This window comes from Zootoca vivipara, chromosome 5 (genome assembly GCF_963506605.1).
Source record: "Zootoca vivipara chromosome 5, rZooViv1.1, whole genome shotgun sequence".
In the NCBI taxonomy this organism is placed as follows: domain Eukaryota; kingdom Metazoa; phylum Chordata; class Lepidosauria; order Squamata; family Lacertidae; genus Zootoca; species Zootoca vivipara.
Window position 1 is genome coordinate 35,694,903 of NC_083280.1, and position 13,010 is coordinate 35,707,912.

At 47.3% G+C, this 13,010-nt stretch overlaps 1 protein-coding gene across 5 annotated transcripts in view; it reads left to right on the plus strand.

Moving 5' to 3' along the window:
* Positions 1-13,010, plus strand: part of CROCC2 (ciliary rootlet coiled-coil, rootletin family member 2) — a 93,631-nt gene that overhangs the window by 35,882 nt on the left and 44,739 nt on the right. For all 5 annotated transcript variants that reach the window (XM_035133879.2, XM_060274571.1, XM_060274572.1 and 2 more), the window contains 4 exons: positions 2,371-2,601; positions 4,477-4,670; positions 10,187-10,314; positions 11,029-11,198. In XM_035133879.2, the coding sequence (XP_034989770.2) occupies positions 2,371-2,601; positions 4,477-4,670; positions 10,187-10,314; positions 11,029-11,198 (723 nt within the window). The remainder of the gene's footprint in view (positions 1-2,370; positions 2,602-4,476; positions 4,671-10,186; positions 10,315-11,028; positions 11,199-13,010) is intronic.

Below are 13,010 nucleotides of genomic sequence, written 5' to 3' on the forward strand. Positions count from 1 at the left end.
AGCATTTATAACTTCCGGAAGACTTCAAGCATGCTATTGCTGCCTAATGGAAGCTTGTAAGCTGCCTACAACAAGCACATGGGAAAATTCACCCAAGCACTGCTATCGTAGCCTTCAAGACTGTGCCCTCATTGAAGCGCCTGCTCAGTTTGGGGGGAAATTGAAGCAAAACCTTTCCTGTCACCATTGATTTGTGCAAGTGGGGGGGCGGGGGGTAAGGAAGGAAAGCAAAAGAAAACCTAAGGAAAATCCAGAGTCCAGAATTACCCCCAAAGTTTCTGCACGGTTGAAATTGTGAATCAGAAACTGAGCTGGCTTAAGTGGATCTACTTTACTAGAAAGTCCTTTTGATTGACAGTGCTTAAATATGTCCACTGGAGTACAGTATTTGAGCAAAACCAGGCCCAAACAGAGGGAGCAGAATGAGAACTGATGGTAGGGGGTTTGGTTCAATCTAGATGTGCTTTTAATGGGCTTAATGCAATTAATGTGCATATTTTTAAAATTGTGAATAGCAACTAAAGACAGACAGACAGACAGACAGACAGACAGACAGACAGACAGACAGACAGACAGACACTGCAGAGAATGGGAAGGCATCCTTCCTTCTTCAAATAGCAGCTTGGGTAGCCAATTTTCATTTAGACTACAAGTGGAGAAGGATAAAGCCTTCCCGTATATTGTGGTCTCACTGCTGTTTGCCCCTCTTCCCCTGCCCTGCGACTGTTGTTTAGGTTTTCTGAAATGTGTTAATTGCATTCACACAATTTATGTCACATTTAGCATTTAGGCCTCATTTGCATGTCACCTCAAACAATAATTACCGTAAACTAAACTTATGGTTTAAAGGTGAATGCTGGTGCACACTGCTGAAACCGCAGGCATTTTGCTCCACTCCACTCCTTCTGATGGCACCCTGCTAGGAGTAAATGATAACAACAACAACTTTATTGTCATTGTACAACCTGTGTACAATGAAATTGAATTTCTGAACTCATGAGTTGTTTCCCCCCAAACAAACTACAAGTAGGGGTGTTGGAAAATTCTAATGAAAACTGAAAAAGAAGCGGAAATTGATGCAGTCCACACATTCGTTTGTGGTCAGGGATGGAATTCTGTCTAGTGAGTCTGACCAGTAATGGTTCACATTGTGTTGCTTTTCTAACTCTGCAAATGGTATACAATGAATGACTTCTTAAAAAAAGCATTGTTTTGACATTCCCTTTACATTGAAATGAATGTAAGTTCCAGAAATACTTATGTAAACTTATGTAACTTACGTTAAATACTGGTCAGCGAAACAAATAACTGCACTGAAAAATAAACGGCACTGATTCTGACAAGCACAAGTTGGAATGGAAACCACTGCCTTCTTATAGCTCTACCCATGAGCTGTAAGCCAAGCGCAAACATAGTTTACCATTCATGCTTTGTTTGGAGAGAAATAAGCCACAATCCTGGGTTTGGACATAACGCTAAGCCAGGCCATGGGTTAGCTCCTGTCAACACGGCAGGAGAGGGAGGAGAGAAGAGTCATGATGTCAGCGGTGTGTACGACTGCACTGTGTGTTCTCCTTTAAATCAGTGTTTAGTTTGAAGAGATGTGCAAAAAGGTAAAGGTAAAGGACCCCTGGCAGTTAAGTCCAGTCGCAGACGACTCTGAGTTTGCGGCGCTCATCTCGCTTTACAGGCCATGTTTGTCCACAGACAGTTTTTCTGGGTCATGTGGCCAGCATGACTAAGCTGCTTCTGCTACAACAGAACACCGAAACCATAGCAGCACACAGAAACGCCATTTACCTTCCCGCCGGAGTGGTACCTATTTATCTACTTGCACTTTTTTGTGTGCTTTCAAACTGCTAGGTTGGCAGGAACTGGGACCGAGCAACGGGAGCTCACCCTGCTGCGGGGATTCGAACCGTCAACCTTCAGATCGGCAAGCCCAAGAGGCTCATTGGTTTAGACCACAGCGCCATCCACATCCCATGGATGTGCAAACTAAACCATAATTTGGTCCTTAGAATCTCTGGATTGGAGGGGAGAAATGGCCAAAAGAAAGGAGCTATTGCTCTATTTTTACACTTGAAACGTAATCAGATTTTTTCCAAAATTGGTTTTTACCACAAATGCAAAAGCAAAATACCCCCCCCCAATTGACCAGAATATACATTTGAATAACAGAAGGCCTCCCTCCCATTTTCTCTTCTGTGCTAATGATTGAATTCAACAATAAATCTAGGGGTCGTGTGTGAAAGCGCCACAAGGATGTATCCTCTTACCTTTCCGCCAAGGCTAGTCCACCTTTTGTTTTCCTGCTGGATCATCCCCTTCTAGAGCCTGCAAACCCCAGTCTTTCCTCTTGTTGTGCAGCTTGAAGAGGAGAAGAGCAGGCTTTCAAGTAGGAAGCGGGAGCTGGAACAAGAGCAAGCCGGTTGGCGTGAGCAGCTGGCGCACTTGGAGCAAGAACTGATGTGCATGAGGGCAGAGAAGAAGGGGCTGCAGCAGAACTGCAAGGCCTCAGAAGAGAAGCAGGAGAGACTGGAAGGGGAAGTGGCCTTGCTCCACAAGGAGAGAATCCAGTTTCAGGACCAAATAATGCAGGTATGAAACAGAGGGCAGGACACAGTACCTTTTTATTTCCTCAGAATACAGTAAGGATGTGAATAAGAGAGGGCTTAGGATCAGTTTTGTCTTCCTGGGTGAGCACTCTGCTGGGGAGGTGACAAGTGGGGCATGATAGATCACTAAGTCTTTCCTATTGCAGCCGAACATGAGATTTGGAGTAAATTATGTGAATTACAAAAACTTGGCCCTTCGGTTGCTATCCTGGTTGCAAAAGTTGTGGGAAGCGGGAGTGCAGCACTTGGCATTCCCCACCCCCCACCCCGCAACCCCAATGATTGCTAACATATTGGTTTGGCAGGTTTGATCTGCTGGAAATGCGGAGGTTTGATGTGTTGAAAACATTATACAGTATTGCATTTCAGTTGCCAATTTAGCTCTGATGACAGTAGAGATATAACTTGTGCTCGAGCATTATTGTGCTTGGATCTGTTACTCCAATATAAAAAGACTTTTATAAATAAATATAAGAATATAATATGCGAAAGGTTCCAGTGAGAAACGCCACTTGTTGATTCAGATGGTTGCTCATAATAACTAGGTTGGCCCTGACACAAGAGCGCATCTTGGCGATACACTCGGCAAAGCTTCTGCAATACAGTTGATCCAAACAAACCATTTTGGGATCCCTGTCCAGCAGAACCACTGAGTTCAGAGGCTGTCCTAAGCATACTCAGCCCAAGGAGGACAGACGACTGGTAGTTCAGTTCTTTATTGACAAGGCACACACTTATGGTAGCTCCTAAGGTGCACAGAACACACACACACATGCTTCTACCAACTTCAGTAGCTGGCATCCCCTCCCTAGAGCTGGACTGGTGGAGCAACATCATAACCACACCTCCACCCAACCTTGCTCCAGCCCCATTTCCTGACCTGTGTCCTTCACCCCCTCCCCTCTCTCTGTTGTGGAAAGTGGGGGTGGTTAAAATAAAATTTAAAAATCCTCCTGTCAGACTGGGAATATCCCCTCACTCACCCAGTTTAGGGCATTCCACCATTCTTCAGCAGAGTTTCTTTTCTTTCAGAAAAGTAAGCGGCTCACAAACAAAGCTTTAATAATGAAGAAAACTAAAACAACATCATGGTTTCTCTAACTGAACTTAACTGAACACTTGAAGGGAGGGGCCGATTCCGGAGCACAACACAAAAGCCCCGCTCACCAGATGCCAGGCACTCTACTATTCAAATTAGGCTCCACTTTGTTTGTTTTTAACAGTCTCCTTCTGCAGACTCTTTCCTCCCTCCAGCCCTGACTGCTGGAGGCACCAAACCCCATAAATCACTGCCCCCTTCCCCTGTGGCAGGCTCTGACCCTGTGGCATCTGCCACACACTCCTCAGCAGCCTGCCAGTTCCTGACAGAGGCACAGCTCTACCAAACTACTGCCCTTAAGAGGAGTGGTTTACATCAGGGATGGAAAGCTGGTGACTCTCCATACATTGTTGGATGACAACTCCTCAGCCATCCTCCTTGACCATTGAGTGGAAGGACTGTAGCTCAATGGTCCAGCTACTATGTTGCATGCAGAAGACCCCAGGTTCAGACCTCAGGTTCAGGCCCCAGCATCTCCAGGTTGGCATGAGAGAGAGTGCTCTCTGAAATCCTGGAAAGCTTCTGCCAGTCAGTGTAGGCAGCCCTGAGCCTGATGGATCAGTGTTCTGACTCAGTAGAAGGAGGCTTCCTGTGTTCCATGCTGCCCAAGGCTAATGGTAGTTGAAGTTTAACAACACTTGGAGGAGCCTCCCCGCCACCCCAGTTTGCAGGGCTGTGTAGCTGGGATCCTAATTAGGCTCTTAATTTCCTGCTGTTACCATTATGCTCTCTCACACACTTCCCTCTGCTTTTTGCCAGCTGAACAGCCAGAAGCAAACTCTAGGTGAGCAGCTGGCCCAGAGCCACCGAGAGATGGAGATGCAAGCAGACTCCTTGCTCCGTACGCTACAGGAGAAGGAAGACATGGCTAAGGAAAAGGCACAGGTGGTTGTGGAGCTCACTGCGCTGGAGAGGCACAGGAAGTTGTTAACAGAGGAGGCAGATGCTCTCAGGTAATGCCCACTGGCTATGAAGCAACTGGTGGTCTCCTGAAGACTGGCTTGCAAATTAACTTAAGGGATGGGTGGCATGAGGCAAAGTCATGCAACCTAAACCGCGTAAGCCTTGCTCCACCCCTGTTTTAAAGCATAAGCCTGTGGATATACTTCACTTGTATACCATACCATAGTTCATAATAGGCTCAGTGTCTTGGTTTCAGCCTTGCTCTTTGTTTCAGTCAAATATATATATATATATATATATATATATATATATATATATATATATATATATATATTCCCCTTTCCCTTCTGGCCTGTCCTTCTGCCTATGCCCCTCAGTTCAGTGCTTCTGCGCTAAATGAGAAGCACAGGAAGCTAGCTAAGTGTAAACCTGCAGGCAGGCGCCCTTTTATTTGTTGCACATTTCCTGGTCTCTGGACTTCCTGTGGGGTGAGCAGGGCTGGCAGAGTACCTGTGGTGGATGGGGCTCCTTGGTGCCCACAAGCTTTCTGGGGTAGTGGATAAATAGATGCCTGTAGGATCCAGGCATTGACAGCTTAATTGACTGGCCTTGATTATTTCTGTTGTGTATTCTGTTGTGTATTGAGTCAAAGGATTTTATATCTGTATTATTATTGTCTGTATTTGCATTAGGATAAAGTAACTGCCTTTTGGTCCCAGAGGGTACAGCTACTATTGGTTCATTTAAGCTGCTGTATTTGGATCCTCTGTCTTATTGGTTTCCTCCAAAAGGCAGCACTGTGATTGCGTGATATTGTTCCCTCCAAAATGTATCCCTTCCTAGCTAGTCCCCTGTCCCTATAAATGTAGCTTTCCTCTCCTCAGTCTTCAGTCTTGTTCACTTAATAAAGAGCTGTTACTAGAGAACTGTCTCCAGCATGTTTTGTCAAGAGAGCTGAAATCACAAACCCCACGTCACAACAACTGGCGACGAAGGTGGGATCCGGAATGCTGAGGAGCGGTTAAACACAACCCTGCCTCAGAGTCCGGATTGCAGCTGAGAACAAGACTCACTGGCCAGCTGAGAAGACGACCCTGCCCGCTAGGACAATGGAGAGTCCAAGGGTATTGGAGCCCTTCCAGCCATCAGAGCCCCACACCTGGGAAGACTACGTCGAACGCTTTGAGTTCTTCGCAGTGGCTCAAGGGATCACCGATGCCAGCAAAAGAAGGGCCACATTCCTGAGCTACTGTGGGCCCGAGACCTTCAAGCTAGCCAAGGCATTACTTGCTCCAGCTAAGCTGAGTGAGACATCTCTCCAAGATATTCTTGCCTGCCTAACAAGCCACTTGGCGCCTACTGAGACCAAGATGGCCCGGCGGATGGAGTTCCATAAGAGGCAGCAGTGTGCTGGGGAGTCTGTATCCACATTTCTGGCTGAACTCCGGAAGCTTGCTCAGCACTGCGGCTTCCAAAATCTGGAAGAGACTCTCCTGGATCGGTTTATTGGGGGTCTGAGCAGCAAGAAAGCCAGAAGACGCATCGTGGCTAAAGAAGAGGTTACCCTTGCTTCAGCCTTGAAGGAGGCCACCGCCACGGAGAATTATGAAAGAGAGGAGCTTGATGCCAGTCGCAAGGCCACTAAGCCACAGATAGAAGTTGCGCATGCCATGGACGAGCTAGAGGCTACTCCAAGCCAGAGCCCAGTCCGTGGGGTTGAGTCGGTGCGTCAGGCCTGCACAGTGCACAGAGATCGCCGAGGCAGTTGCCCAGGTTGTGGCGGAAACCATGAAAGGAAGAGTTGTCGTTTCAGGGATGCTATCTGCCGGACGTGCGGAAAGACGGGTCACATCGCCAGGGTCTGTAGATCGGCGGCGTCGGGAGCGACAGGAGCACCTAGACTGGAGCATCGCAGACCGCCCACAGCAACTCATTTTCTAAAGGACTGCCACTACGTAACGGAGATCAATGGGAGGGCCGTGCAGTTTCCAGCGCAAGGCAAGGCACACGTCAAGGTGAAGATTGAGGGTCAGCAGTGCGACATGGAGGTGGACTCCGGATCTGCATTCACCATCGTGTCAGACCAGACCGCGAAGACATTCTTCCCCAGGGGTAAGTTGCCCCCTCTGGAGCCCTTTCCGGCAACCTTGCAGTCGTACTCAGCAGGCCGCATCCATGTTATGGGAATGTGTGCCGTGAGAGTACAGTTCCGGGACAAACAGGCTGTACTCAAACTGGTGATTGCGAAGGGCAGTCGCCCCAGTCTCCTGGGCACTGACTGGTTCCCTGCCCTGGGACTGAGTATCTCAGGGCTTAATTCAATCCAAACCTGCCCTGAGATGAGCGAGGTATTATGCAAGGAATTTGCTGGTCTCTTTAACGGAAAACTGGGTTGTTATAAAGGGCCCCCAGTTGACTTCGAGTTGGACCCCGGGGTGGCTCCAATCCGACTCAAACCAAGGCGAGTGCCATTTGCACTGCAACCCAAGATCGAGGCAGAGCTGGATAAATTGGTCAAGCAGGGAGTTCTCTCACCCGTGGACTCTGCTAAGTGGGAGACTCCAATCGTCACGCCCCTTAAAGCAAATGGGAAAGTCAGGATATGTGCAGATTACAAATGTACTATCAATAAGGCACTCAGGGGAAACTCATACCCCATTCCAGTTGTATCACATCTGTTGGCTAAACTGGCTGGGGGCAAGGTGTTCGCCAAAATTGACCTGGCACAAGCTTACCAACAGCTGCCAGTAACCCCACAATCAGCGGAAGCACAGACTATTGTCACACATAAAGGGGCGTTCAGAGTTAACAGATTACAGTTCGGAGTTTGTGTGGCCCCAGGGATTTTTCAAGGGCTCATGGAACGCCTGTTAAGAGGTCTGCCGGGGGTCTTGCCATTTTTTGATGACGTTTTGATTGCTGGAAAAGACCCACAGGAACTGGTTGCGCGTGTCCGTGCAGTGTTGCTCAAGTTCAAGGAGGTGGGGTTGCAACTGAAAAAGGAAAAATGCAGTTTTGGGGTGCCAACGGTGGATTTCTTGGGGTTTAAAATTGATGCATCAGGCATCCACCCCACAGATGCTAAGATTAAGGCCATCATCGAGGCACCACGACCACAGAACAAGACGGAGTTGCAGTCATTCCTGGGACTTATTAACTTTTATCATTCGTTCTTACCCCAGAAAGCTTCGGTAGCTGAACCATTACATAGACTATTGCAGAAAAAGAATGTGTGGCGATGGGGGCGGGAGCAGCAGAAGGCTTTTGACTCCTTGCGAGGAATGCTGAGTAGCAGGAGCGTCCTTGCTCATTATGATGAGTCAAAGCCGCTGGTCCTGGCATGTGATGCCTCTCAATACGGTCTGGGGGCTGTGCTGAGTCATAGGGAACCGGATGGGTCGGAAAAGCCCATCTCTTTCTATTCCCGTACGTTGTCGCCCACGGAGCGCAACTATGCTCAAATTGATAAAGAGGCACTGGCTATTGTGTCCGGAATCAAAAGGTTCTATGATTATTTGTACGGTCGCCAATTCTCCATTGAAACGGACCACAAACCACTGTTAGGGTTGTTCAACCCAAACAAACAAACGCCACAAATTCTCTCCCCCAGAATGTTGCGTTGGTCAATATTCCTGAATGGGTTCCAGTACACCTTGACCCATGTGCCGGGGAAACAATTGTGCCATGCTGATGCGCTGAGTTGCTTGCCCCTTCCTGGCGGGAGCAATGAGGATCCTGCTCCGGCGGAGCACATTATGATGCTAGAAACACTTCCGGGGGCTCCTGTAACAGCTACGGATATAGCTGAGAAAACGAGGAAAGATGCTGTTCTCTCCCGTGTGCTCACTTGGGTGGGGAGGGGGTGGCCAGGTGGTCCGCATGAAGAAAAATTCAGGCCTTATGCGACAAGGCAGCACGAATTGTCCATGCATAAGGGTTGTCTCCTATGGGGAGATAGGGTGATCATCCCAGCACCACTGAGAAACAGGGTTCTTGAGACGCTTCACATGGGACACCCGGGAATGGTCAGGATGAAGTCGCTAGCCCGATGTTATGTGTGGTGGCCTGGAATGGACCAGAACATAGAACAATGGGTACGAACATGCAAGGCATGCCAAGAGGTGCGGCCAGAAGTGGCCAGAGCACCAGTCCACTGGTGGGAGCAGTCCAGGACTCCCTGGAGCCGGCTGCACATAGATTTTGCAGGGCCATTCCAAGGGAAGGTCTTTTTGGTTATCGTTGATGCATATTCCAAATGGTTAGAAGTGGCGATGGTCCCTAGCATGGCATCAGCTGCCGTAATCAAGGTGTTGAGGCAGCTGTTTGCTACCCACGGGTTACCTGAGACCATTGTATCAGATAATGGGGCAGCTTTTGTATCCCAAGAATTCAGGGCATTCTTGGCTGATAACTTCATAAGAGGGGTCACATCCGCGCCCTTTCACCCATCCTCCAATGGGCAGGCTGAGCGCATGGTAAGAACAGCCAAAGAATCCATTGCACGCTTAATGGAGGGTAACTGGTCGGCTCGCATTGCGCGAATGTTATTTTTGCAGCATGCGGCGCCGTGTACTGCGACGGGCAAGTCGCCAGCCGAGCTGCTCTTAGGTAGAAGACTGGTAACGGTGCTGGATTATGTCCACCCAGATAAAATGCCAAACCGTAATTCAAGAGCAACCCCCCAGGCTGAGACTGACACAACAAGGTATCTCGCCCCTGAAGATCTGGTCTGGGTGAGGAACTATTCACGAGGTCCGCGGTGGGTGGCTGGTGTGATCACCCGGGCTAGTGGACCTGTGTCCTATTATGTGACCTTGGAAAATGGGCAAGTTTGGAAGAGACATATAGATCAGCTGAGGCGCCGGGCGCTCAGCAGGGAGGAGTCAGATAATTCATCCCTGGCTAATGACGCACAGCTGCGAGACCAGAGTGAAAATGGTCCAGAGGTGCAGTCACCAGGGGCTTCAGCAAATGAACCAGGGTCTGCTAGTCCTCATGATGACGAGGTACAGGTCGGGGACCCTGAGATGTCTGGGACTCCATCTGTTCCTGATGAAACCCCTATAGCAGCCCCTCCACCACAGGTAACACCCAATCCAGAACCTGCAACACCTGTTGTCAGGAGATCAGGTAGAAGTTGTAGGACCCCACAGTACCTGAGGGATTACGTCTGCTGTGCTCACTAGGGGGGGAGGGGTGTTGTGTATTGAGTCAAAGGATTTTATATCTGTATTATTATTGTCTGTATTTGCATTAGGATAAAGTAACTGCCTTTTGGTCCCAGAGGGTACAGCTACTATTGGTTCATTTAAGCTGCTGTATTTGGATCCTCTGTCTTATTGGTTTCCTCCAAAAGGCAGCACTGTGATTGCGTGATATTGTTCCCTCCAAAATGTATCCCTTCCTAGCTAGTCCCCTGTCCCTATAAATGTAGCTTTCCTCTCCTCAGTCTTCAGTCTTGTTCACTTAATAAAGAGCTGTTACTAGAGAACTGTCTCCAGCATGTTTTGTCAAGAGAGCTGAAATCACAAACCCCACGTCACAACAATTTCCTGATGTGCTTTAGGGTGGAGAAGGAGTCCCTGGAAACCAGCCTTTTTGAGGCACAAGAACTGGCAGCACAGCTGGAAGCTCGCAAGGAACAACTGGAAGGAGAGAACCAAGGCATCAAGATTGCCAGAAAGGCACTTCAAGGTATAGTACACACATTATTCAGTCTGATTCAATACTCCATGGAATCTTCCCTTTAAATTCTTAAGGTGTGCACAAACCATACATTGAAAGCACATGGCTTCCCCCAAAGAATTCTGGGAACTAGTTTGTTAGGAGGGTTGGGAAGCATAGCTCTGTGAAAGGTAAACTACAGTTCCCAGGAGTCTTTGATGGAAGACATGTGCTTTAAATGTATGGTATGTATACACCTATTGTTAAGTGGTTGGGATACCACTGAAAGTGTCCAATAATAATTATTATTTTTTTAAAAAACCACCACACCTGTTATCTGACTATACCTGACTATACCTAACAACTGGTTATTGGTGACACACATTCAAATTACCATTTAACATAATTTTGCATCAAGATCAGCCAATGAACAGGTTTCCAGACTTATTTGCTTTATCCTATCTTTTTGTGATGGCTTACAACTTGGTTAAAACCACATATAAAGCCAGATGCAATAAAACATAACAGTGCAAAAATACAATTTATAAAAATGGTATTTTATATTAAAAAAAACCAGTGTGGGTGCAAGAGACATTTAAAGCCGCTTTCAAATTACAGTAATGAAGCTGAAAGAACTGCTTGCTGAATTGTGCCCTCTGTTGAAGAAACAATTTGTTGTCACAGCCTATACTGAAGAGTTGCCCAAAGATCTGTCCTGGATAGTGTGTGTTTTTTCTTTCATAGTGGAATTGGGGAAAGCCCAGCATGAGCTTGAGCTTCGGGAAACCACACTGAGGCGAGAAATAGAGATGTTGAAGCTCCAGATAACTGAGGAACAACAAGGGTTACAACAGGTCATAAAGAACCAGAAGCTGGGTTTTGAGGAGGACCTCGAGCGCCTCAGAAAAGAGAAGGTCAGTGCTGAAGACTCCTAACCCTTATGCAGCCAAATTCTTCAGTCCACTGTCATAGGGCCATCCAGTCCAACCCCCTGCCAAGCAGTCAGTGATGGTTGAAATGAGTGAAATCACTAACCAAATCCAGTTCTAGTGTTCAATTGTAAGTTACTTTCATAGTCGTTAGAGCAATAAGCGGGTTCTGGGTGACTCCAGACTGTTGTTGTTATTTTGTGGGAGGGACTTGAGTGCATACTGGATATTTAGGTATGTACAATTCAAGCAGATTAAAGTGCTCTGTCAACCTGTCTGATGATTGCTGTTTGCCCACTTCAGTCTAGTTATCTACCGTAGCAGCTCCCAACATGCCAATAATAATAATAATAATAATAATAATAATAATAATAATAATATGGTGGTGGTGGTGAAGCTAGCAACCATTGGTGCTGAGAGAGACTGTATAACTGTTCTTTCTTCTCTATACTGTAGTTGTTGTGGTATCAAGACTACTTGAGATGATAGGAGCTGATTTCCAAGCACATCACAAGTTGTATACGTATATTGAATGAGTTGTGAAGAACACTCATGTGGTATAAATTGTGAATGCTTCCTTCATAATACACGTTAATAAGGAGTAGCTATTTTCCTAGTAGGGGACCCAGGTGGCGCTGTGGGTTAAACCACAGAGTCTAGGGCTTGCCGATCAGAAGGTCGGCAGTTCGAATCCCCGTGATGGGGTGAGCTCCCGTTGCTCGGTCCCAGCTCCTGCCCACCTAGCAGTTCAAAAGCACATCAAAGTGCAAGTAGATAAATAGGGACTGCTCCGGCGGGAAGGTAAACGGCGTTTCCGTGCGCTGCTCTGGTTTGCCAGAAGCAGCTTTGTCATGCTGGTCACATGACCCAGAAGCTGTCTGCGGACAAACGCCGGCTCCCTCGGCCTATAGAGCGAGATGAGCGCCGCAACTCCAGAGTCGGACACGACTGGACCTGATGGTCAGGGGCCCCTTTACCTTTACCTTTTACCTATTTTCCTAGTAATAACAGTGTTGAGCAGTGGTGTAGTATAATGGCTGGTACTTGAATAGGAAAACATGGTTTCAAATCTCCTCAGCCATGACAGTGCGCTAGTCATTGTATCTCAGCCTAAACTACCTGAAAGGGTTCTTGTGAGAATATAAAGGGAAGGGAAACTGTATGTTCACTGCCCCAAGGTCCTTGAAGTAATGATGAAATAAAAGTGCATATTACTGAATATGTTAATAATAATAATAATACTTAATATTTATAAGGGAGGTGCAGGTGGCGCTGTGCTTTAAACCACTGAGCCTCTTGGACTTGCCGATCGGAAGGTCGGCGGTTTGAATCCGCACAATGGGGTGAGCTCCCATTGTTCTTTCCCAGCTTCTGCCAACCTAGCAGTTTGAAAGCACACTAGTGCAAGTAGATAAATAGGTACCGCTGTGGCGGGATGGTAAACGTCATTTCTGTGCACTCTGGCACTTGTCATGGTGTCCCATTGTGCCAGAAGCGGTTTAGTCATGCTGGCCACATGACACGGAAAGCTGTCTGTAGACAAACGCTGGCTCTCTCGGCCTGAAAGTGAGATGAGCGCTGCACCCTATTGTTGCCTTTGACTGGAATTAACCATCTAGGGGTCCTGTAAATAGGCAGCTGTGATTTCTACATAGGAATGGCCTTTATACCTGTCAAATATACATTTGTATTAAATGATTCAAACTGGATTTTAATTACAAGATGTACCACATTTGGGTGGTTTCCTTTTCACCGGAGTCCTCTTAGTCTCTGTCATGGTTTCTTTGAACTGCCTTG